General features: G+C 41.9%; 1 protein-coding gene across 2 annotated transcripts in view; it reads left to right on the top strand.

The window, feature by feature from the left end:
• Nucleotides 1-27,752, top strand: part of CDKAL1 (CDK5 regulatory subunit associated protein 1 like 1) — an 858,136-nt gene that overhangs the window by 620,553 nt on the left and 209,831 nt on the right. For both annotated transcript variants that reach the window (XM_063450500.1, XM_063450499.1), the window contains exon 12: nucleotides 3,044-3,224. In XM_063450500.1, the coding sequence (XP_063306570.1) occupies nucleotides 3,044-3,224 (181 nt within the window). The remainder of the gene's footprint in view (nucleotides 1-3,043; nucleotides 3,225-27,752) is intronic.

The following is a 27,752-nucleotide window of genomic DNA, read 5'->3' as shown; positions in this document are numbered from 1 at the left end:
TAATCTCTCACCGCCAATGACTGAACCTCTGCACAGAATTAACATTACCCGGCCCAGAAATCTTGTTCAGGGTTGACACGGCCCGAGGTGGAGTTACACATCAGGCAGCGAAGGGGTTAAACTCTGTATGTGCATCATTCAATACATATTAAATAAATAAAAAGTCTTCATATATCACTGGAGAAGGCAATCCAGATGGACAGTGAGTTTTAGCCCCCCATACATCGGCTAGGTACCAATAATACTCTGATATACCTATGATTCCTGGGAGTGCAATTTTATTGTTGTATTATATTTTTTTTTATTGTTTTGACTATAGCTGTATCCACATACTGTTGGTTGTATATTTCATGCTGACCACGTCAAATCACTAAAGTAGTCATATACTTGGAGTTACCATTTAAAGTGTAATAAATGCGTGTCCTGTAAGTGGTTAAATTATGTTGGTCACTGGAGATTATAAACTATTGCACTTGGTGTTCATGAGCAGTGTAGATAATCCTTGGCACTCTGTAATGACTGTTACCTGGAGAGGTTAAGACAGTTCAGAAACCTTTTCTATGCAGCTCATTCCACTATCTACTGTGCTAATGACTTTTTATATATTACATGTGATTTACATGCTGGTAAAATATTCAGTTCCAGTAAAAAAAAAGAAGCTATCATAAAGGTTACATGTGTTCCCCTTTAGTTGACTGCTGCTGCCGCGCAAATCAGTTATTCAGGTATGAAACCTTGTTTTACACCATGTTTATTGGCAAGAGGGGCAAACATAATGTTAGAAAGAGCAGCTGCTAACAAATGTCAGTGCGGCTGATTGTTATGTGTAATTACAAGCTTTTACTACTTCCATTTCAACAAATGGCTTGTGCCTGATTGCACCATGCCTCTGTGGATGTCCTATGATTGCTTTTACATCATTCTTGAATTTTAGCAGAACTTTTCCATTTTTGATTTCTCATTGGAGTTTGCTCTTCACATTATCAGTGGGATTGCACATAATATACCCAATATTGGCATTTTTTCATTTCATTTTAATGTGACAGAAATATTGCAATTGTGAATCTGTCAAATTGCAAGTAAAAGCCATTCTTCTCTGTCTCTCCCTTGCTCCTTTTTAATGTTAGTGACGGCTGTTTTCTGATAGAACATTTTATGTTCTATTGAAAAAAAAATGTAAATGCATGTTTTGGTGGGTATCGAATACCTTTATACCTTTATCCATTTTAAACACAATAGCCAGTGCTGCATGGTTTCAAGGATGGAAATGATAAATTTGTACGCTACTGTTAAAAGAACACTATGGATTTTATCTTTATAATTGTAGCTCATGGACCGGTTTATGTCCCAGAGCTTGCTCCTTAAAAAAACCAAAAAAACAATCTGTTAATTTTGGAGGTCTTCGCATATATACCAAAGGCCGCCAAAACAGACATATTGTGTGATTCCAATGGTCGCTGGGTGCAGGGCAGTACCTCAGGCTGTCCGTTGTGGCCACTGCTTTCATGTGTTTCAGTTGCTAGTAGCCTGTATCCTCATGCATGCACAAAAGTGTGATACTGAGTTCTCCATTATTTGTGATGGCTGCTGGGATTTGACAAACGTTGTCAGCAGTGCGCCGCCTTTAGTCAACCTTAGGCTTTAATATAAGATAGTAAGATATTTTGTTTTGTTAGCTTTGGCTTATGTTGGGATTTTAATGAAATTCAGTGTTGTATATGTAGGGTAGTGTCAATGTATTGTAAATGCAGGGCTATATATGTATATATAGATGTGTAGGTGTGTGTATGAAGATATATATTTGTGTGTAACTACAGTGTGTATGTGAAAATAGTATGTTAGTGTGGAGTGTATTTGAATTCAAAGGTCTATTTTAATAGACATCACTGTGTAACATATCTTCCCCTTTGTATCTCCCTGCCACACTAGGGGGCTTTAAGGTGTGTCTTCTTTCATCCATAATATCTAGAGGTAGATCTGCCGCTTTCCCAGGCTGAGGTCCCTGCAGTGTGAGGCTGGCATGCTGCTGGTTCCTCATCATCTCTGCACATATTTCACCAGCACACATGCAGGTTGAGCAATGATGGGGATCCCCTGACACCCGCCTAAAAGGGATGGAGACTGTACATGGTTATGCTACAGCCTCAAAGAAAGAATGGTCAAGGATAAACAACAATGTGGGACCCATGGTACCCACAGCTTTATAAAGCAATGATTTTGGACCCATTGAAGTGATCACACCAATCGTAATATGTGGTATATATACAAATATAACCACTTAGCAGTAACACCTGTGTTCAGCTTCTCCACACATTAAAATGAGCCTCTTTGCTGTTGGGATCTGTGTTACACTATTACAGTACTTTGTTTATCATTGAAAAGGCAATATGATTGTGATGTGTGTATTACAAAGATCTAAAGAGGTAACATTTAATTTAGAAGTGATGTGTAATGTGTTACAAAAACAAACCTATGCACCGTGAAATGTGTTTATAAATTACACTGTGTAAATAAGATCATTTGTTCTTATTCTACACTAACGATGGCTCTTCTCTTTCGCACATCAGTCACACCCTTAAAAATCAAAGTGTTTCTTTTTGGATGCTGGAATGACTTGGCTTGTTTATTTGGAACTTTCAGCTGTGTTTTTTCTTGCATCCATGCTATGCAGAAATCTAGCTTTGCATCTTGGGAGTTATAGTTGAGCTGAAGATCCACAGTGACTGCAATCCAATAACCCACACTACCAATTTTAAATTGTTAAATGTGTGTAATTAGAATGCAATTTGGAGCAATTGTGGCAGGTCTCCAGGCATTTCAAATGTATGGATATTAGAATTGTTTGTACTTCAAAGGTTAATCATGTATCCAAGTCATTTTCTATAACCTTTGGTGATATGGAGATTTGTTGCTCCCCTCCAGCATGAAATGAGTTAACGTAATGATGATTAGTGACCTCTGGGAAATGTATTGTAGAAACCATGGTAGAATTACAAATTTCTAGACCGCTGTGTTTAACATGTTTTTTCCATCTGTCTTTTAGAGTGCCCGGAATTACAATCGCAACGGACATCATCTGTGGCTTTCCTGGAGAGACAGATGAAGATTTTAAGGAGACATTAAAACTCGTCAAGGAATATAGATTCCCAAGTCTCTTCATTAATCAGTTTTACCCGCGCCCAGGGACCCCAGCTGCTAAAATGGTGCAAGTTCCAGCGCTTGTGGTAAGCCATTTTAGCTCATTTAAAGGCCTGTTGCTTTTAAGTTGTGCAGTTTTATATATTTCAAGAGAATCATTACATTAAGTTGGTATGTAATTAGGTGTAAAATAATGATGCGTACTAAAAGGCAAAAATGTGTAATGCATTTCCTGTAAAATATGCCAAGCATAATAGATTACCTCTTCTTCTCATTGTTAACTTCAACATTTTAGAACTCCACTTCTCAAGTTCTATTTAAGTATCTGGCCAGCAAAGAATTAGGATAATTTCATGAACTTACCCACCAATTAAGCCACATGTTCTACCGCAGGGACACTTTGTTAATATTTAATTAAACATACAGTGCTACAAAATACTAGGAGACTTATCATTGAGCATTTCAGAAATCTTCCTTATGGTACATTTTAAAGCACATGTTCATTGGGAGTAAAACTTCTAATTCTTAGCCCCTACAGCCACCTACATAAACCATTATTTATTGCTCTACTAAATCTTCTAAAGCAATTCTGTGCTTCTTAAACCGTATGTGAACTATTTATCAGCTGCCACTGAGTTTTTTTTTTTGTTTATGTCTGGCACATTGTGCATGTGTGATATGTATTGGACAATAATATACTCTGGTTTCAAATTTACAGATGCAGCATGCGAGGTCTGATATGCTCTACATCAGGCCTGTCCAACCTGCGGCCCCCCAGATGTTGCCGAACTACAACTCCCATGATTCTTTCAATGAAACAGATAGCCAGGGAATCATGGGAGTTGTAGTTCAGCAACATCTGGGGGGGCCGCAGGTTGTCTATCTATATTTTTCTATCTATCTATCCCATAAACCACATGTAATATGTATAGATGTGATCCTGGAGCATGGTGTTTGCCTAGTCCATTTTCAAGGCATCAGAGGAAGCCATTGAGCTTTTTAAAATATTAGTGTTCACGAAAGGAGATTTGATGCCGCCTGCATTGTCCATGAACTTCCAATGGTCAACTTTAATTTCAGAAACTGTTTCTAAGCTCCCCACCTACCTGAATAGAGTATAGAAACGGATGTGTATGATAAAACACTGGGGTAAACAGATATGTTAATTCTGGGGGCAGCTAAACAATTTTACTTTTCTTATTGAGGAGCACACATCTGTCACTTAACCCAGAAGGAGCCATAAATAGAATATTTTCATGCACCTAAAAAAGACATGTCAGATTCATACAGATAGCATGGGCTGCAGCTAGGAAATCAATTTAGCATCAACAGTTTCATTTGAAACTCCCAATCCATACTAATTTCTAACTCTTACATTCCTTTCAGATAGATTATTATCCAATGAAAAACACAATCTTACCATATATATATATATATATATATATATATATATATATATATATATATATATATATATATATATATATATATATATATATATATATATATGTCTTTAAAACCTTTCAGTGTTGTGTTATTTACAGAAGCTATTACTCAGATGTACTTTTCCCTGTGCTTCATATTGAGCCTACTTATGTTTCCCACCAATTTCACTTAGCATGAGAGTTAGTTTACCTACACTGGGAAAGGAAAAGCTGTATTATGTCATTAATGGAATACATGAGAGCAATAAAACACACGATGCAGTCTAGATTTTGGTTATATTTTTACAGTCTTTTTTTTTTTTTAAATAAAAAAATATTATATGTATACTCTGCTTTACTTAAAAAGACCTTTTTATAATTCCTAAATAAAATGTGTTGCGTTTTTTTTTTTGTCAAGACATTTATATTTATATTGATTGCAATCCGTGAGGGGAGTATGCACAAATTGAGAAGCATTTCAATAGCATCTCTATAGCGTTTTATTCCTCACATATATTTAGTGTAAATGGGATAACTATCCCTATATAAATCTGATTGCATGTGGACAGGGTAAGAATTCAGTGTAGCTCTAAAACCACCTATAAGGTACTTAGTTTAACATAGAAAAAATGGATTTGATGCATTACTTTCAGCATGTACGGTTTGTAGTTTTTACAGGGAACTAGCTTAAAATGGTAGCACTGAACTTCCATCATAATTGAGATATTGTCTGCCCTCTGTTTTCTCTGTTAATTGACTGTATTTGTCGCATTAGAACCTTTAATGTTTGCAAGGTCTTTCAGTAGTACGACTAGTGGTATATTGCACTTAATTAACCTATGTACCTCTGTTTTCCTATTTCATTCCATGCTAGCCAGATCCATCATTTCTTCTTATCTGCGACTTAAAGAACAGTGCAGACTGAATATGTATTTGAATTATTTCTAGTTCATGTTAATACTTTGTATTTATATTCTCTTCCCCTGAAGATAGCATAGACGGCAACATCCTGTAAGTAGACAGTGAGTAGACAGTTTAGCTTTGAGTAGACAGTGTAGCTTTTTAGTGAATTGTCTTCTTGGAGATGACGTCTTTCAGTGTCTAGCAGGTGATGGGAATAAACTTGAAGCCACAAACAAGACCGTGAAAATGCAGGAAACCAACTGTAGAACCAAACATTCACATTATAAAACCAATTCTATGGCTGCAAGCCTTAATAGGATCATATTATCTGTTGGCTCACTTGTTTTTTTTTTTGCATTTTATTAGATAAGAGTCTGTTTGGCAAACAGAAACAATACTCCCTTGGGGCATTTATTTGCTGCTTAGTCCTTGAAGCTCTTGTACCAGTAATTGTGCAAGGCTATTTTTAAAGCTCTTCACATTAAAGTGAAAGAAACCGTGCTGACGTTAGAATAGCACCTAGTTTACAGATAAGACATTTTAGGCTTCTATTTAAATGTAAGAAACCAACCTTTGGGGTATTTGGGATGCAGCTTTCCGTGGCAATATTTATTGCGACCTAAATATAAACAACGTGCACAAACAATTTAAAGAAATGGAGCTTATCACCACTACTGGATTGTCTAGCTTTGTATTTAGCAACTTGGGATGTTTTTACTGGCCTTATGTAGCATTGGTTCCCCCTCCAGTCCCAATGACTCACCAGAAGTCCACTTCAGAATTTGGCACTTCCCAGGTTTGTTCCACTGGGGATACTGACAAAATCCAAAATAATGGTGTGACATTCCATTTTATAAATCACAACACAATCTATCTCTTCTCTTTGACAATGGTCATCCCCTGAAAAATGATACCCTCAAAAACGCTTTCCAGACTTGAATTACCATGTCCCCTAGCAACTCCATGTATACCTGCTATGGTAATTTATAAATGTTCCTATTACAAACAAGTGCTTTGTTCAGAAGCACTGAGTATATTTTAACATCCTGAATGTATGTGTGTCTTATGTCACTAGAGACTTGGGGCAGGACATGATGAAATGGAATCAAGTCCAAGGATTGATTCTTTACAATCTGTTTTTTCATAATATGTGAATTGTTGTTCAACTATATTCAAAAGTGTTTTCCTTCCGATTCAAAATGTATTTAATCCTTTTAGTATCATACATTTATTCTCTCACACAACTGAAAAATTCAGTAATGGTACATTATTTTATAAATACCGATTTTTGCTGCTTGCTTTTTCCATTGTACGCCTTGAGCGTAGACATCATATGAGTTCACCGACAAGGACAATTCTCTATCTACTATATTGAGATGCTTTTCATTTACAGTTAATTGTATCATGTATATGGTTGGAACTCTATTTGTTTCTTTATTTTGTTCAAAATATGTGTCTAACTCGTAGCCCTTATTTATGACATAGCTGCTCTGGTAGGGCATTCATTAATCATGTTTTTTTTTTTTTTTCTTTTAGTTTTACTCTTTAAAATAGATTTTTTCTTTAATAGGTTGAGATACTTGTGAGATAAGCACTTGCAAGTGGAGCCACTTTCAATATATTTTTTTCTACCACTGTGTGGTATTGCGGTTGTGTATAATAGAATGATGGTAGCAGATGGAATTGGGGTCTGGGAACAATATTGGACTTTGTTATGAGATCAAAGCAATTGCAGAGAAAAATATACATTTATAGATGAAATGAGTGAGGAGATGTAATAAGGTAAGGATGGAGGGAAATGTTAGTCTCTGGTGGGTCCTACATTGCCTTGATGTGGCAGAGGTTGGCTTACATCTAATGGCCATTGGAGTGGAACTAAAAAAAAACATCTATATAAATATGCACAGAGATTTGGAATAGTGTGCAAGTAACTTTTTTTTCTTTGATTCATGATAAGTCTGTGTGCAAAGTACAGTGTACCATGATCACTCATTTATGATGTCCAATGTTTTTTAATTCAAAACCAAAGAGAGCCACCATTGTGTGATAGTACCTAGAAATGTGTCTCAGTGGGTAGCTATTTAAAATATATATATATATATCCTTTATTTATATGTGCAATGTGAAACAAACAAGCTTGTAAGGACATTTTAGCATGAATGCGTCCAGTGATGGACACCATAGATATCACACAAAACGTCCACAAAGAAGAATGCACCTTTTTAAGATAATAATTTGAGTATTAGTAGGACATTGGTTGGGGTAAAACAAGCTATGTCAATAAGTTGCATAAGTACCAATGGCCTTGCTAAAATTACTACCTGAGCAATATAACACATGACATTTGTTGATACTGGACCTGCACATCAGAATAATTACTTTAAAAAAAAATAAGGCAGAATAAATGATTGCAGTAGAATGAGCTAGAGTAGAACGTATGGCATCAGTAGATTAGCAGAACAGATTGTGAGCGCCCAGAGAGTCAGCCTATGCCTGAACAAGGGAAGCTGGATAGCTCCTCGTAAGCCCTCTCAAAGGCCTCCATTTGCCGGAGATGCATTTCCGGCACAGATCTTTGCAAAAGGCCATAAGCCGACGCCATTTTGGGTGCCTCCAAACACCAATACATCTCTGATTGCGAACGCAGGGAAGCAGGCCATCAGAAAATATTGTAATGGATAGGACCTAGATCTCTAAGGAGATAGAATTTTCATTTCAAAAAATGTCCATGCAAAGTCCATCTGCCACATTTTGACCAAAACTGAAGTAATAAAGTACTTTTGTTAGGCTTTTGCATATGGCTATGGCATTACATCTATCACTGGTGCTGGTCTGCGATTGTGTTTTGGTGTCACAGCACACTTTGAATATAAATACATATTAAATAGATATTGTTGCTTTCAGAATAACCATTGAAAGGATAGTCCTCAAAGCTGTGTTTATCTGTTGTTGGTTTTACTCTGTATCCATTGTTAAAGGACCACTATAGGCACCCAGACCACTTCAGCTTAATGAAGTGGTCTGGGTGCCAGGTCCAGCTAGGTTTAACCCTTTTTGCAGTAAACATAGCAGTTTCAAAGAAACTGCTATGTTTACCTATGGGTTAATCCAGCCTCTAGTGGCTGTCTCATTGACAGCATCTAGAGGCGGTTCCGCGCTTCTCACTGTGATTTTCACATTGAGAAGACGCCAGCGTCCATAGGAAAGCATTGAAAATTTCATGTTCGCGACATCACTAGTAGACATGAATATGTGCTCAGTGGGTGTACTGCGGTTAAGTAGGAGTATAAAAACATAACACTATGAGTACAAGATTTCCTGGCTTGCCCAAGTTGCAACATGTAATATGCGTGGAAAGGAAAAGAACCAAGTAAATAAAATAAATCAAACCGAGACATATATCGTCATGAACAGAACAGAATGCACCATGAGCTACGCTACCCACATTAGGGGTATGCGAAAGGGATTTGTGTCTGTAGCATACTATACAAGCCTGTCCAGCGTGAATGCCATTCAGCCAATACCCCAGCTAGGCTTATCTCTTTTAGGTATGTGCAGTCCAAGATAAGCCAATGTGTGGGTAACGTGAGAGGACCCTTGTGAGCTACCTCCTTGGCCCCAGGCCAATTGCAGAGCCAGCACCACAGTGCCATGAACTCGGTAGTTCCCTGAGTCCAAGTTCTTCCCATCCGAAAAATGCAGAAGACCCAGTAAGCTTTGCATAGTGATCGCTGATTTGATTTCAGGCTCTTTCGCCAGTGTGGCTGGTGCCTTGGGGTTGAACCCAGGCCCGGTAGGGGTGAAGCAGAGTTTACCGTTATCTTGAATGTTGAGTCGCCTATGGAACGCTCTGCAGGCCTCTTCCCACACATCTTCCATTCTCCAGTCAGTGGGACATGACTAGCTGTTGCCAGCTTCTTCCGCTCCTTCAAGGCAGCCCAGAAACTGTTACATATCGCCTCCAGTTTGTCCACGGGACTGTGGAACCGATCAGCTCCATGGAGTGCCCTGTCTCGTGTTGCTGAATTACATGAGTACGCCATTTTGTGGGCCGCTGCACACCACTGTCAGTAGAGCGTCTGGGTAGGCGTCTGTAGCTCAGCGGGCCCTGATGTGTAGCTCAGCAGGGATCGGGATAATCCCCACCGGTCCAGAGAGGGGGAAAGTGAGTTCCTAACCATTTCTGATTGCTTGATAAGCTGGAGATCGTCCGCATCTCCCACCAAAACTCGAGAAGTAGGCTGCCGGAAGCTTTAGCACCTGTAAGGTGCATACAAGTGTTGGATTTTCTCTCCAAGAGTGGTCCTCTTCAATTTATTTATAGAAGTATGTTCATGCCACATGCATACAAAATTAAATATTGTTAAGTTCATGTTTTGTGGGCTAATAACAGAATCAAATGCTATGTATTTTTTATTATTACTGGCTAATAGCAGGTCGTATGAAAAAAAAGTAAAAATGATATAGTCGTCTCTGCATCTTCTAACTTTGGCCAAACTAACCAGATGTTTGAAAGGAAAGACTTTGCATATTATTATAAGGATGCTTTTTTAAGATATACACTAAATCATTTTTTTATCCCATCTGCTGTTGGTGCTTAGTATACCTCCTGTCTATATACGCACGCTGTACAATAGTCTTACTGATCACTCTGCGCAGAACTTATGTAAGCTAAATTTCACATGCACAGCTGGACTCTGCAAAGTCAGGCCCTCGGGGAGGGGCAAGTATTGATGTTGGCTCTAGCTTTGAGCTCTGTCTTTTGAACTTGCAGTCTCGTTTTGCCATGGTAAAACTCAGAGCACAGGTCAAAGTTTTTCTTAGTCTTCCACAGGGCAAGAACTGAATGTCGCATGGGATAAAGGCTTGATCTCGAGCCACCCCTTTGATAGTTGTATGTCATTAGAGTAGTAACTGGATTCAAACAGAATGTAGTGTTCATCCTTTTTGTGTAGATGTATAATAAAATGTATGTTTAGATAGATTTAAATTGAAGCCACAAATCCTAAGTTAACAGGGTTAGAAACGCAATCAAAATATATCACAGTCTGTTCATCAACCAATCCTGTTACTCAGTGGAGCTAAACTCAAGAGCCAGGCAATTGCCCAGAGCACCTGCCTCTCAAAATACTTCTCATTTAGCTGCAGAAAGAGTGGGCCAGGGAAGGAGGATATGACTTACAGAGGCTGCAAAAAAAGCTTAGATTATGAGGGGGAGGGGGAGGGGGAGAAGAGAGTGTCCCTTTGTTACATAATGTACAACTTTATTTAAAATAAAAATGTCTTTTAGTTTTATAGCAGATTTCCTTCAGTGTGTTTGGAATATGCATCTTCTATACCAGAAGGGTTAACACACTTTGTTGATTTAGAGTACAGGAGAAATGTCTGTGTATGCTGACAAGTGATCTCATCCAGAGACCGTTTTCAGACCTCCTGACCAGTGCTTGTGTGGGATCATAGCAAGGGAACTGTAGTTTATCAATTCATTCTGTACGGTGACAGAAAACAATCTTAAATCCCATATTTCAGGGCTGGAAAATCTTTCAAGGTCATTTTCTTGGTTCTGATTAAATTTTGAGATCTTTTTACTTCATCGCTATGTCTGGGTCAGAGTAATTGTGCACCTATCATGTCGGATGTGTACCAGAATTGTGTAAATCTATTGCAGGTTGTCTTATGTTATCAAAAGCTCTGTGTTTTATTGCAAGAATAGAGGGTGCTCAGTTACCATGAAAAGTCCTCTGGACCTCTGTCATAAGAGCAAAAGGATTAAAGTAACTTGCTGAGATTTTTGTGGTATATATATTTTTTTTTTTTTAAATTCTTTATTTTGGTGGTGCATAGCACGGTCATAGTGTTACATCACAGTTTAGCCAAACAGTGGCTGCAAGATTATACAGTAGTAACGCAGTAACAAGGCACCTTTTTTGTTTTTATAGGTAGGTTAACAAGATGGGACAGTAGATTCAGGTGAGAAGTAGAGGGTTAAAACTAGCAGTTAAGGTATGTCAGTGTTGCAGCATCACAATCGTTTCCCATTAAGTTGCTCAGACTGATTTTGCAAGTGAGCTGAGGCTGAGGTGTGAGTATACTGAAAAAATTTTGAACATGCTGCCATGTGTGAGCAGACCATAAAACTGAGAGGGAAAAGTCAATGTCAGCAGATTATCATGAGAGTCTTTTCGGAGTGGCAGTGGGCATTTAGCTTGATGTTAAGTCCCAGTCCCCACAGTGTCAGCCGATGCCTTTTAGGGGTTGAGTGTGTGCCCCCGGTGTCAGTCGGTGCTGCAGTGATGTGAGCCGCAGTCCCTCCAGTTCGGCGGTGCGTGGAGATGGTGTCTCAGCGTGGGCAGGCATCTGTGTTGGTGAGTATAATGTGACTCCGATAGTGGGTCTTGCCTGTTTGTGTGGCCGCAGACTGCAGCTGTACTCGTTGTCGTACTGTCGCGGTCTCCGTAGTAGGCTTTGTGGTGCGCCCAGGGCCGGATTAAGAGCACACTGGGCCTGGTGCTGACAATTATGATGGGCCTAATTACGGAATCTTATCGACCAAAAACACTAATACAGTCATACCTCCCAAGCGTCTAATGGAGATGGTGCTGGAGGAAAACTCATAGGATGCAGCTATGAGAAAACACATACTCTATGCTAATCTCTCTCTAATTTATGCTTTCATTTTTCAAGTAAATCCATAAGCCCTAACAGCCGTGTCCAGTGAAGCAGGAAGTCAATGGGTGGGGTAAAAGGGTGGGCCACTGGTGCTACCAGACCTGCCAAAAGGGGAGAACATGACCAAGCCTGCTAAAAGGGGAGAACACGTGACCAGACCTGCCAAACGGGGAGAACATGCCCAAAAAGGGGGCATGTCTGTCCAAAGAATTTGAAGGACAGCCTGGCATAAATGCATGTCAGGCTACCCGCCAATCCTGCAGTCTGTCCAACTAAGGGCATACTATGCAGGTAGCACCCTGAGCTTGACATAAATGCGTCTAATGATGCGCTCACTCCATGCTTTCTAAGGACTGTCCCCTAGCACTCGCTGGTCCACTTGTCTCCTTACCTTCTTACTAGCAGGCAGAAGTTCCTGGTATATAGTCTGAGAAAGAGAAAATATGTATGTAGTAAGTGTAAAAGAAAGGGGACATGCCACAGTGTTAGAGAGACCAACGTCTGCATTACCTAAACTAATTTTATTGTCAGCCAGTCCACACAAGTTTTTTCCCATACATCCCTCTTAAGCTTCCAAACTTAAAGGGACACTATAGTCACCAGAAAAACTAAAGCTTATTGTATTTGTTCTGGTAAGTAGAATCATTCCATTCAGGCCCTTTGCAGTAAACACTGACTTTTCAGAGAAAATAACTCAACTGGCCACTCCTTAGATGGCTGCTAGAGGTGCTTCCTGGGGCAGTACTGCCTAGTGTGCAGCACTGCCATTCAGTGTCTCCACCCTCTGCATGCAGACACTGAACTTTCCTCATAGAGATGCATTGATTCAATATATCTTTATGAGGAAATGCTGATTGGCCAGGGCTATGTTGCACTTGTGCTGGCTCTGCCCCTGATCTGCCTAGTTGACAGCCTCAGTCAATCCTATGGGGAAGTATTGTAATTTGCTCAGACCACCACTTCTGATGATGTCAGCAGACAGTCAGTTCAGAGGCAGAGCCAGCAGCTGCAGACTTGAATACAAGTTATATTTACTATACTTAGGGAGGCAAGAAGGGGCCAGGGTGGTGGTTTTAACATAATAGGGTCAGAAATACATGATTGTGTTCCTAACCCAATAGTGCTCCTTTAAGCAAGAGTATGTGAAGAGTAGTTAGGGTTGCCACCTTTCTTGGAAAAAAAATGCCAGCCTTAATCATTTGTATAATCACAAGGAGTGACATCAGAGAAAATTCTGTAAAATCACCAACAAACTACTCACAGTTTGATTCTGCTGTATAGATGGATTGCTCACAGTGTCTCAGTCTCGCAAGTCACCCAGTGTCTCAGTGTCCCTATGTATCACAGTGTCAGTGTACCCATGTTGCCCAGTCCCCTAGTCTCCCAGTGTCTCAGTGTCCCCATTTCTCCCAGTGTTCCAATGTCTCAGTGTGTCCCCATGTCACTAGGATACTGGGGACACAGTGAGACATGGAGACACTGAGAGACATGGGGACACTGAGACATTTAGGGAAACTGGGAGAAATGGGCACACTGAAACATTTGGGGACACTAAGACACTAGGGACACAGAGACATGGGAACACAGACACTGGGAGACTAGGGGACACTGGGAGACTAGGGGACACTGGGGACACTGGCTGGGAGACAGACACTTGGGGACACTGGGAGACATGGGAACAGTTGTGGACATAGACATGGGGACACTGGGACATATAGGGACACTGGGAGACATGGGGACACTAGGCACACTGTGACACTAGGAACACAGACACTGGGAGACATGGGGACACTGAAACATTTGGGGACACTAAGACACTAGGGACACAGAGACTGGGAGACTAGGGGACACTGGGAGACTAGGGGAAACTGGGAGACTAGGGGACACTGGCTGGGAGACAGACACTTGGGGACACTGGGAGACATGGGGTCAGTTGTGGACATAGACATGGGGACACTGGGACATATAGGGACACTGGGACACATGGGGACACTAGGCACACTGAGAGACATGGGACACAGACACTGGGAGACTTGGGGACACTGAGACACTAGCGACACTGGATGAGGGACATGGGGATACTGGGAGAAATTGGGACATAGTGTCTCCGTGTCCCAATGTCTCGGTGTCTCCCAATGTCCCCATGTCTCACAGCGTCCCCATGTGTCTCAGCATCCAAATGTGTCCCCTAGTGTCTCAGTGTCCCCATGTTTTCCAGTGTCCCCAAGTGTCTCAGTGTTTCCCGGTCTCCGAGTGTCTGTGTCCCCATGTGTCCTAGTAGAAAAAACTCACAGGCACTCCAACTTCAAGCCGCAGGAAGATTTATTATGACAGAATGCAACGCAACGTTTCGACCGGAAAGGTCTTTTTCAAGCCAGCTTGAAAAAGACCTTTCCAGTCGAAACGTTGCGTTGCATTCTGTCATAATAAATCTGCCTGCGGCTTGAAGTTGGAGTGCCTGTGAGTTTTTTCTTCTTGGATTATTGTACTGGGATTGCTGGTCCTGCTCTGGAGCACCCTTGGCCGTTGGGACTGAGTGCGGTTCTCATCACTTACTCTGCCCATGTGTCCTAGTGTCTCAGTGTCCCCTAGTGTCTGTGTCCCCTAGTGCCTCAGTGTCCCCCTATATGTCCCCTAGTGTCTCAGTGTCCCCTAGTGTCTCAGTGTCCCCATGTGTCCTCTAGTGTCTCAGTGTCCCCATGTCTCCCTTCTGCCTTTCCAATCCTCCCTCACTTCCCTGAGCTGTAGTCTGTGTCTGCAGGCTGGGAGCTGCTGTCTGGACTCTCTGTGCTGTGTAGCTGCTCCCCCACGGATCAGTGAGTAGAGATAGGCAGGGAGGGATATGCTGTTACTTCCTATCCCTGCCTTTCTCCACACACAGTGAACCCTACTGGCCGGTGCTGGTATTGCAGAGTAATCTCCATTTATCACCAGTCAGGTGGCAAACCTAAGAGTAGTGTGTAAAAAAAAAAAAAAAATGGGCCTATTCCATGGGCCTGGGCCTGGGCCTGGGCCTGGAGCTGCAGCTCCATCAGCCCCTATGTTAATCCGGCCCTGGGTGCGCCGCTTGTCGGAGTGTGTGTTGAGTTGCCAGTATCTCTTTTAGGCTGTGTCTTTGCCGGGCGGCGAGGCTGATTCCTGTGCTGCTGCCTTACTGGGGTGCCCCCGGTATGCCTGGTCTTGGGCTGGCTGTGATTGCCTTTGGTGAGGCTCCGGGTCTCTACCAGCGGGGTGGTCTTTCGTGGAAGCCCGTGGGGCCCGTGAAGGGAGCTTGCAGTGCGTGCCAGGCTTCTCACTGGTGCCTCTCGTACTGGGTCTTGTGGCTTGCCCTCCGGCTGGTTCCCAGTCTCCGGGGGCCACGCAAGCTTTTCCAACCGCTCCCAGAAGGAGTCGAATATGCGGGTGAGTCTGAGCTCCGTTTCTCGCCTGGCCTCATGGAGGGCTGGGGCATGTGTGCCGTCTGCCATTTTGTCAGTGACCTCCACACCGCGCGGTCGTTTAATCCGCTCCTCTCCGTTCAGGCGGATCGTGAGAGGGTGGATTGGGATGACCCCCACCGTTCCAGGGGAGGGTGGAACGAGGGCCCAGAGGCTGGCAACCAACCGGTAAAGGCTGCAGGAAAGCGGCCGTCTTCCCTGCGCCTGCCATGCTGGTAGGCCTCACCATGAGTTCGGGTGCGCCTAGGTGACATCGTCGCTTGGGTGGTGTCTGTGTGTGCGCCCCAGTATCGCCTGTCGCTTGGTGGCCTTTAGGTAGCATTTTAGTGCCGATTCGGAATCTGAAATTTGCTTTGTTTGCCCAAAGTTTCAGGAGCTGGTGAGGCATGCTTCCTCACAGTTCAGTGGTCCGGCCCCGCCCCGCCCCCTGTGGTATAATTTTTGAGAACTTGTGAGCTCATCTGCAAAAAGGCATGTCTTACATACATTTCTCTGCCAACCACCGTTCCTCGTATATCAGGAGATGCCACCACTAAGGTAGATTTTGCACACATATACAACTATATTCATTCCAGGTTTATCTAAAGCATCACAATATAAGAAGAGTTAGGTAGAAACTGACACACAGTCAAATTTCAGCAAGGAGGATGTCCCGTTGTGATGGTGCAGAATGTGGATTGAGACACCGGGAGGTTTGTAGTGAATACACTCCCACAGTCACCTTACATTTACAAGGAAACACAATGCTCAAATTGTCCAACTGTAGGTTAACGCAAAGTGATTTGTCTTGATAGTCCAAACAAATCCTTTATATGACAAAAAAATGACAAAAACATGGACTAGCTGATTATTAAAAGACAATAAGCGAACAAATTGTACACAAGTGCAAAAAAAGACTTTTGGCAATTCCAGTTTTAATACAGTTTGCCTTTAAACCTCTCTTATTCTCTTCATCTTGCTTTCCTACATTTTGTAAACACTTCCTAAAATTCCATCCTGTATCCTGTCTTTAAACCCTTCCAAACATTAGGTCCTCCATTTTGCCTTTGAACTATTGCTTTATATTGTCATGATACCTTGTATGCTTATATAACCTTGTAAGATGATCTGCTTCATTCTGTCATTAAATACTTCTTACCTTTATCTAGATCACCACACTTTTAAACTCTTCCAATTCCCCCATATTAACCCCTTATGAATGAATGTGTGTACAATTAGTAAGGAGAGGTTAGAGTCAAAGAGAACTCCTAAGCAATGAGTGAGTGAGTCTGTGAGGTAGAGCTGAAGGTAGTGCCATTGACTTGGAGGGAGACAGACACAGGAGTAGCAAACCTTGAGGGGGGAGAGATAGGAAATTCTGTTTTGAACAGTCTAAGTTTAACCCCTTAGTGACCAGACCGTTTTTCAATGTTCTTACTGTTAAGGACCAGGGCTGTTTTTACATTTCTGCTGTGTTTGTGTCTAGCTGTACTTTTCCTCTTACTAATTTACTGTACCCACACACATTATATACAATTTTTCTCACCATTAAATGGTCTTTCTAAAGATACCATTATTTTTATCTTATCATATAATTTACTATAATTTAAATTTTATAAAATATGAAAAAAATAAAAACGATTTTTCTTACTTTGATCCCAAAATCTGTTACGCATCTACAACCACCAATAAACACCCATGCTAAATAGTTTCTAAATAGTTTCTAAATTGTGTCTTGAGTTTAGAAATACCCAATGTTAACATGTTCTTAGTTTGTTTGTTTTTTGTGCAAGTTATAGGGCTATACAGGGAGTGCAGAATTATTAGGCAAGTTGTATTTTTGAGGATTAATTTTATTATTGAACAACAACCATGTTCTCAATGAACCCAAAAAACTCATTAATATCAAAGCTGAATATTTTTGGAAGTAGTTTTTAGTTTGTTTTTAGTTTTAGCTATTTTAGGGGGATATCTGTGTGTGCAGGTGACTATTACTGTGCATAATTATTAGGCAACTTAACAAAAAACAAATATATACCCATTTCAATTATTTATTTTTACCAGTGAAACCAATATAACATCTCAACATTCGCAAATGTACATTTCTGACATTCAAAAACAAAACAAAAACAAATCAGTGACCAATATAGCCACCTTTCTTTGCAAGGACACTCAAAAGCCTGCCATCCATGGATTCTGTCAGTGTTTTGATCTGTTCACCATCAACATTGTGTGCAGCAGCAACCACAGCCTCCCAGACACTGTTCAGAGAGGTGTACTGTTTTCCCTCCTTGTAAATCTCACATTTGATGATGGACCACAGGTTCTCAATGGGGTTCAGATCAGGTGAACAAGGAGGCCATGTCATTAGATTTTCTTCTTTTATACCCTTTCTTGCCAGCCACGCTGTGGAGTACTTGGACGCGTGTGATGGAGCATTGTCCTGCATGAAAATCATGTTTTTCTTGAAGGATGCAGACTTCTTCCTGTACCACTGCTTGAAGAAGGTGTCTTCCAGAAACTGGCAGTAGGACTGGGAGTTGAGCTTGACTCCATCCTCAACCCGAAAAGGCCCCACAAGCTCATCTTTGATGATACCAGCCCAAACCAGTACTCCACCTCCACCTTGCTGGAGTCTGAGTTGGACTGGAGCTCTCTGCCCTTTACCAATCCAGCCACGGACCCATCCATCTGGCCCATCAAGACTCACTCTCATTTCATCAGTCCATAAAACCTTAGAAAAATCAGTCTTGAGATATTTCTTGGCCCAGTCTTGACGTTTCATCTTGTGTGTCTTGTTTAGTGGTGGTCGTCTTTCAGCCTTTCTTACCTTGGCCATGTCTGTATTGCACACCTTGTGCTTTTGGGCACTCCAGTGATGTTGCAGCTCTGAAATATGGCCAAACTGGTGGCAAGTGGCATCTTGGCAGCTGCACGCTTGACTTTTCTCAGTTCATGGGCAGTTATTTTGCGCCTTGGTTTTTCCACACGCTTCTTGCGACCCTGTTGACTATTTTGAATGAAACGCTTGATTGTTCGATGATCACGCTTCAGAAGCTTTGCAATTTTAAGAGTGCTGCATCCCTCTGCAAGATATCTCACTATTTTTGACTTTTCTGAGCCTGTCAAGTCCTTCTTTTAACCCATTTTGCCAAAGGAAAGGAAGTTGCCTAATAATTATGCACACCTGATATAGGGTGTTGATGTCATTAGACCACACCCTTCTCATTACAGAGATGCACATCACCTAATATGTTTAATTGGTAGTAGGCTTTCGAGCCTATACAGCTTGGAGTAAGACAACATGGACAAAGAGGATGATGTGGTCAAAATACTCATTTGCCTAATAATTCTGCACTCCCTGTAAGTACAAGTAGGACATTGTTGTTTCAAAATATATATTTTTAAAATTTATCCATAGTGACATTGTAACACTGTTATCTGTTATAAATCTCTGAATCACACCTCACATGTACATATTTTTTTTTTAAAGTAGACAACACAGGGTATTCAATATGGGGTATGTCCAGTCTTTTTTAGTAGCCACTTAGTCGCAAACACTGGCCAAAGTTGGCTTTTATATTTGTTTGTGTGTTTAAAAATACAAAAAAAACGTTAATAACGCTATCTTAATAACGCTATCTTTGGCCAATGTTTGTGACTAAGTGGCTACTAAAAAAGACTGGACATACCCAATTTGCAATACCTTGGGTTGTCTTCTTTTGTAAATGGTAAGCCATCATGGGGGTAATTCTCATTCCTGGGCTACCATACACTCTCAAAGTAAACATAACCAATCTGGCAAATTTCAATGTGAAAAAGGGAAAATCAAGCCTTATATTTGACCCTGTAACTTTCAAAAACACTAGAAAACCTGTACATGTTATACTTCGCTGAACACAAATATTAGTGTTTCAAAACCGTAAAATGTATCACAACAATATCATCAGTGGAAGTGCTGTTTGTGTGAAAAATGCAAAGAACTTCATTTTCACAGACAATATCATTGTGTTCAGCGAGGTTTCTCGAGTAAATCAGTACCCCCCATGTACAGATTTTCGGGTATCTTGGAAAATTACAGGGTTATATATAGTTCTAGCAAAATAAATTCTCTGGAGTTTCGGCCTGGGTTGTTAGGCAGGTTCCCTAAATTGCAATCAATAAAATTACTTAAGTATATCAAAATATGACTTACATATATAATACATATTTAAATACCGTATTTATCGGCGTATAACACGCACTTTTTTCCCCTGAAAATAGGGGGAAAATCGTGGGTGCGTGTTATACGCCGATATCCCATAATTACTTACCTGTCCTGAAGCATGGGCCGGCTTCACAGCGCGCACCGCGGTACAGGAACTTTAATTTCAGGTTCCGGTTTCCGGCGGGACTGAAAGGAAGTGTGCACAATAGTGTGCACACTTCCTTTCAGTCCCGCCGGAAACCGGAACCTTAAATTAAAGTTCCTGTACCGCGGTGCGCGCTGTGAAGCCGGCCCACGCTTCAGGACAGGTAAGTAATTATGGGAGGGGAGGGGAGGGGGAGGAAAGTACACTATGGGAGGGGAGGGGGAGGAAAGTACACTATGGGAGGGGAGGGGAGGGGGAGGAAAGTACACTATGGGAGGGGAGGGGAGGGGGAGGAAAGTACACTATGGGAGGGGAGGGGAGGGGGAGGAAAGTACACTATGGGAGGGGAGGGGAGGGGGAGGAAAGTACACTATGGGAGGGGAGGGGAGGGGGAGGAAAGTACACTATGGGAGGGGAGGGGAGGGGGAGGAAAGTACACTATGGGAGGGGAGGGGAGGGGGAGGAAAGTACACTATGGGAGGGGAGGGGAGGGGGAGGAAAGTACACTATGGGAGGGGAGGGGAGGGGGAGGAAAGTACACTATGGGAGGGGAGGGGAGGGGAGGGGGAGGAAAGTACACTATGGGAGGGGAGGGGAGGGGAGGGGGAGGAAAGTACACTATGGGAGGGGAGGGGAGGGGAGGGGGAGGAAAGTACACTATGGGAGGGGAGGGGAGGGGAGGGGGAGGAAAGTACACTATGGGAGGGGAGGGGAGGGGAGGGGGAGGAAAGTACACTATGGGAGGGGAGGGGAGGGGAGGGGGAGGAAAGTACACTATGGGAGGGGAGGGGAGGGGAGGGGGAGGAAAGTACACTATGGGAGGGGAGGGGAGGGGAGGGGGAGGAAAGTACACTATGGGAGGGGAGGGGAGGGGAGGGGAGGGGGAGGAAAGTACACTATGGGAGGGGAGGGGAGGGGAGGGGAGGGGGAGGAAAGTACACTATGGGAGGGGAGGGGAGGGGAGGGGAGGGGGAGGAAAGTACACTATGGGAGGGGAGGGGAGGGGAGGGGGAGGAAAGTACACTATGGGAGGGGAGGGGAGGGGAGGGGAGGGGAGGGGAGGGGGAGGAAAGTACACTATGGGAGGGGAGGGGAGGGGAGGGGGAGGAAAGTACACTATGGGAGGGGAGGGGAGGGGAGGGGGAGGAAAGTACACTATGGGAGGGGAGGGGAGGGGAGGGGGAGGAAAGTACACTATGGGAGGGGAGGGGAGGGGGAGGAAAGTACACTATGGGAGGGGAGGGGAGGGGGAGGAAAGTACACTATGGGAGGGGAGGGGAGGGGGAGGAAAGTACACTATGGGAGGGGAGGGGAGGGGGAGGAAAGTACACTATGGGAGGGGAGGGGAGGGGGAGGAAAGTACACTATGGGAGGGGAGGGGAGGGGGAGGAAAGTACACTATGGGAGGGGAGGGGAGGGGGAGGAAAGTACACTATGGGAGGGGAGGGGAGGGGGAGGAAAGTACACTATGGGAGGGGAGGGGAGGGGGAGGAAAGTACACTATGGGAGGGGAGGGGAGGGGGAGGAAAGTACACTATGGGAGGGGAGGGGAGGGGGAGGAAAGTACACTATGGGAGGGGAGGGGAGGGGGAGGAAAGTACACTATGGGAGGGGAGGGGAGGGGGAGGAAAGTACACTATGGGAGGGGAGGGGAGGGGGAGGAAAGTACACTATGGGAGGGGAGGGGAGGGGGAGGAAAGTACACTATGGGAGGGGAGGGGAGGGGGAGGAAAGTACACTATGGGAGGGGAGGGGAGGGGGAGGAAAGTACACTATGGGAGGGGAGGGGAGGGGGAGGAAAGTACACTATGGGAGGGGAGGGGGGGGAGAATACTATGGGAGGGGAGGGGGGGGAGAATACTATGGGAGGGGAGGGGGGGGAGAATACTATGGGAGGGGAGGGGGGGGGAGAATACTATGGGAGGGGAGGGGGGGGGAGAATACTATGGGAGGGGAGGGGGGGGAGAATACTATGGGAGGGGAGGGGGGGGGAGAATACTATGGGAGGGGAGGGGGGGGGAGAATACTATGGGAGGGGAGGGGGGGGGGAGAATACTATGGGAGGGGAGGGGGGGGGAGAATACTATGGGAGGGGAGGGGGGGGGAGAATACTATGGGAGGGGAGGGGGGGGAGAATACTATGGGAGGGGAGGGGGGGGAGAATACTATGGGAGGGGAGGGGGGGGAGAATACGAGGGGAGGGGGGGGAGAATACGAGGGGAGGGGGGGGAGAATACTATGGGAGGGGAGGGGGGGAGAATACTATGGGAGGGGAGGGGGGGGAGAATACTATGGGAGGGGAGGGGGGGAGAATACTATGGGAGGGGAGGGGGGGAGAATACTATGGGAGGGGAGGGGGGGGAGAATACTATGGGAGGGGAGGGGGGGGAGAATACTAGGGGAGGGGAGGGGGGGGAGAATACTATGGGAGGGGAGGGGGGGGGAGAATACTATGGGAGGGGAGGGGGGGGAGAATACTATGGGAGGGGAGGGGGGGGAGAATACTATGGGAGGGGAGGGGGGGGGGGAAGAATACTATGGGAGGGGGGGAAATTTCCTGGAATTTCTTTCTAAAAATGAGGTGCGTGTTATACGCCGATAAATACGGTTTAGTTTAAACATTTTTTTATTATATATTTACAATATGTATATATAGTTATGATATATTATATATATATATATATGTGTAATTTTACTCTAAGTGTATTTTTACATTTAATATATGTATATTTTAATAAAGAAATACACTTGGTATGACATTATATATGATATATAGATATAATATATGTATATATATCCCATATCACATATTTTTTTTACATTTATTAACGTTATTTTTTTTAGTTTAAAACTTTTTTTTAAACTCTTCATCCGCAGGGAGACTGCCTGTCGGGGGGAGGGGGGAGAACTGCTAGAAATAGCAGAGAGGCAATCAGAGACACGAGTCAAGAGCGGTGGCGAGAGGTCAGGAGGACAGATAGATTTTGCGTGTCATCCGCATAGAAATAATATTGGAAGCCAAAAAAGGTGATGCGTTTACTAAGGGAAGCAGTTTAGATAGACAACAGTAGGGAACCAAGGACAGAAAGTTATTGGGGGGAGGTGAGAGGAAGAACCAGAGAAAGAAACACTGGAAGAGCGCGGGGAGAGGTAGGAGTAGAATCAGTAAAGCGCATGCTCTACTCGTGTACAGTAACTGTCTTAAGATTTTTATTAAACATTCTCAACTGTATAAAATCGCATAAAGGTGTAACTAAAATTTAGTGCTCAGAGGAACTCTGTTTCAGTAAATGAAAAAAAAAGTTGAAGCAGATTAAATTGGACTGTTCATTTAGGTGACTATAACATTGTATGAGCAGACACTATTTCCAGCGCTTGTAGTTTTCAGGCAGTTATCCAAAATCATGTGTCATTTGGAAGGCCGATGAATATTTAGAAATCTTTAAGCATAGCATGCGTTCCTACGTTGGACTCCTGTACTGGCAACTTTAGTGACATATGCAACAAATAACACAGCCTTATATGAAGATCAGAATAGAGCTAGGTATGTTGCTGTTTGCCTTTGTACCTGCTGTGACGACCTCGTTCTTGGATATGGGGAATAATCGCACATATGCTTGATTTACCTGCTTCTATGATCTTGGCCACTTCGGTATATGATCCCTTACAAACATTTAATTACTCTCAATTTTTATTAACCTCTAAAAAGGAATTTTGATAAAATTGACCAGGCAATTAAACATTTCGCTTAGAAATTTCTGAGCTGGAGATTTTTTCCAGGTTGCCTATTTGAGTGCTAATGGAATTTGGAGGTTTCCAATAAGAAACTTGGCTGAGAGTCACTGGAGTGAGAACTTGAGTGCTTGCTGTCTCGTCACTCTTTACTTGGTGTCAGCTGCTGTGTGAAAAAGGGGGACATGTGCAGAGGGTCACAAATAAAGGGGGATGTTGGCAGAGGGTCACAAATAAAGGGGGATGTTGGCAGAGGGTCACAAATAAAGGGGGATATGGGCAGAGGTTAAAAGGCAGGGGAAGAGAAGAATACAAGGGAGAGAGGAACAAGTTGTAAGGCCATCTTCTGAGTTTTATTCCTTTAAACAAAGCTTTTAGCATCTCTTTAGACTATAAAAACTAAGTACACTTCCACAAAATAACACTGCTGCATCAATTCAGCAGCAGTCAGACAGTTATTGCTCCAATATTGATGCAACTAGTCAATTCAACCATGATCAAGGCAGTTTTGAGACAGCATCACTTTCACAAAGTTGCTGTTAGTTTATTCTAGCTCTGAACTAATTTATATGAAGTGACCCACGAGCTTTATGCCATTTATAGGTTTTGGTGTCCTCATGAAATTAAAATTGTAACTGGCTTTACCTGGAAACTAGAAATCTAAAGTCACCTATCATTAGAACATTATTTTAGTTTTGCGGTTCCTCTTGTTAAAAATAAATATTATAACATACGTACATGCCTAAATGTACCTTTTGGAATTTTTAATACCTGTTAATGATAGAGAAATGCTGTGCTTCTAGTTGCTACAATTAGCTGTCATACTGCATTAATAAAAACATTTCACTATTCATATTTTCAACCTGCTTCCTGTTCCGCAGCAAGTTTCACAAGAATGGTCTCATCTACGATTAATCTTAAATTTGCAATTTTGGTGACTCTTAGCCAGCATTACTAACCTTGATGTATGATGGGTATAGCAGTTATTTTAAAGTTTCAGTGCAGTGATATGCAGTAGTTGCCGTCAGACAAGTACATTTCTAGCCTGGTAATTGGACCTGCCTCTCAATAGGACAAGCCGAATGAAAAAGTATGAAGAAATGTATGTTTTTTTTGCCCATTACATTCTGACATGTGTCTTGAAAGCTAACACTTAATGTCTGAAGAGAATGTCAATTGTCAGGGATGATTTTAAAAAGTTACAGTGTCATTTTCTCAATTTTGCAGATTGCCATGGTTAGCCCGTGGCATTAGCTTCTCCGGCCTTTCCCTTTCTACTTCTAGAGGCTGCTACAGCCTTATCATGTGCTCCTGTCAGTCATTACTGAAATTGCTGACAAATGAATGCACATCGCTTCATAATGACACACCGAGCTGGAGACAGTTCAGTTGATTGTCCAAGAAATAGGGAAGTTTAGAATTGTGGATTTAAAGTACGGTAATAAGCAAGTGAGTGACTTTAAAAAAAATGTGTCTGCAGTGGCATACTCAGTGTTTTAATCAGACGGTGACTTATACACTATAAGCATGCTCTGTTTGCACCCAATTTATAGCAGTGGTAACGATGACGGCTATCTTCGAAATTATTTTAAAAGAGCTGTTGATGAATGGTATAATTTGTAACCGATGTGGAGCAAATCATGGCATTAGTCTTGCATTTGTTTGCTTACCTTAGTTGACAAAGGCAGCTATTACTGATTTCTTCATTCGGGATATAAGTATATTGTAATAGGTTGTTGCCTTTCCAAATTTTCAGCTTCAGCCTGAGTGCTTCGAATATATGTAGTCTGAATGTTTTTGCAAAAGAGTATAAATGAAAGTTATATTCTTTTTTTTTTTTATTTAATTTTTTTTCCGTAAATTAAGCTGATACATATCACATAATCCATACTACATAAATTAAAATAGTACATAACAAAATCCAAACACAGAATTATTTTCCCGATGGGGGTGTACACATACCAAATTAAGACGTAATTTTAATTAATTTCGCTTGTCTGACAGGTCGTGTGGTATTTAATCACATCTATACATGCTCATATCGCTGCTTAGTCTCAACACCTATTTAGGTGTCTTCCATTACACTATTTTATAATCCTCTTTTTTTTTTTTTTTTATAGTGAGCCATAATTATACTTCCTATATTATAAAGATCTTACCCTCAGATGTAGTTAAATATTATAGCTCATTTTAGTAGCTTTGTCTTACTTCCCCCTGTACACACAATATATTTGAAAATAAAAAACATACAAAAAAAAAACAAAAACGGAATAATCTACATAGTTTATTTTAATAAAGTACATCTGTGCTTTAGCCAATTAGCCCATTTGTGAGTGTGAACAAATTCTTTCCCCTTCACACGATATGCCATTTGTTCCAAATGATATATATCATCCACTCTTTCTAGAGCTTTTTTTTAAAGTAGGCGAAAGTGGAGATTTCCACCGTAACGCTATGCTAGTTTTTATTGCAAGAAGTTGGTGTAATATTATTTCTCTTTACAGAATGCTTGCAAGAGTAGGGATCACATGAAGTAAATAAAACCCCGGCTGAAATAATAAATTAAAACCAGTTATTTGTTGAATAATACGTTTTAAAGACTTCTAGAGGTCCAATAAAACTGGACACTTCCAAAATATATGTTTAAATGAACCAATTTCAAGCAATCATCTCCAGCATTTAGGAGACATATCTGCATACATTCGAGACAGTCTCAGCAGAACCAAATACCACCTCATCATAACTTTACAAAAAGCCTTCCAATGTGTTAAACAATGTGAGGCAGCTTTGGTAATTGTCATTGTCCGAAACCACAAAGATAATGGTTTCCAGATTGGCAGGCGGCCTAAACATTTATGTCCAAATATTGATACATCTGTAGGGTTCTAGCTATATTATTGTCTAGTAGTAATATGTTTTAATCCCAAATATGTAAAAAAAATTTCCTTCGTGAAATGAAAAAAATCTTTTTGAAGATCAGAAATGGCTTAATACCCTCTATATTGCATAGCTTATCGGACTGTGTTGATTCCCGCATTCACCCAATGTGTAATAGAAAGATCAGTTGTTATTCCCGCCTTTGTTATTGTGTGTAAAGGGGCAACTGAAAGTAATGTATTTGTACCCATTAGTTTAGGGGCCCAAGTACTCCATATTTTTAATGTATGTTTTAAACATGACAGTTTAACTTTCTGTACGATCTTTAAGGGTTCTGCTTTCCGCAATATTAAAATCATATTATTTGGTATCAAACAATCATTCTCTAATGATAACCACAGAGGAGTCTGAAGCTTTGTCAAAAGTTACACTCTTTGTGCAAGAGCAGATGCAATATAATATGAATGGATACATGGTATACCCAGGCCTCCCTTCTGATTTGACTGTCTAGCTACCCCGTGTGATATGCGTGGGGGTGCTTTTTCCATATGTAAGCATTAATCAAACGCTGACATTTCTTTAAAATAGCACTAGGTATCTCTATTGCAATACTTTGAAATATATACAGTATATGTGGTAGGATCATCATCTTAGCCGTGTTTACTCGGCCCAACCATGACACCTCTAACTTGTCCCATTTTTTTCAATTGTTGTTCTAATTTTACCAATAAGGGTAAATGATTTTCTGCTCTTAAAAGGTTAGATGACTTCGTTCTTTTAGTACCCAAATAATTAAGACTTTTTCTGCCAGTCAAAGGAGTACTTGAGTCTTTATAATTTTATTCAACATTCTAATGGGAAGTACTTGAGTCTTCTTGATATTATTTTTATAGTAAGACACACGGCTGTATCTCTCCAACAGCTGCATTAGACTTGGTAAGGATTTGAGAGAAACAGCAGGACTTCATCAGCAAAGAATACCGCTCTCTGAAGGAGTATCAATACCTAAGATTGTTAATGAATATTTGATATGACGGATGAAGGGTTCTAAACAGAAAATAAGTATTAAAGGAGACAGTGGGCAACCTTGGCGCATGCCATTTGTTATTTTAAAGGATTTCGATAAAAAGCCTGTGTTAAATACTTTTGCTGAGGGAAAAGAATAAAGACGTAAGATACTATTTACAAAATCATTGGGGAATCCTTTTTACTGTGTCAGTGTCATAGATTCCCATTTTAAA

Source organism: Pelobates fuscus, chromosome 4 (assembly GCF_036172605.1).
Source record: "Pelobates fuscus isolate aPelFus1 chromosome 4, aPelFus1.pri, whole genome shotgun sequence".
Lineage (NCBI taxonomy): Eukaryota > Metazoa > Chordata > Amphibia > Anura > Pelobatidae > Pelobates > Pelobates fuscus.
Note: the sequence above shows the minus strand (reverse complement) of the source record. Positions and strands in the feature narration are given on the sequence as shown.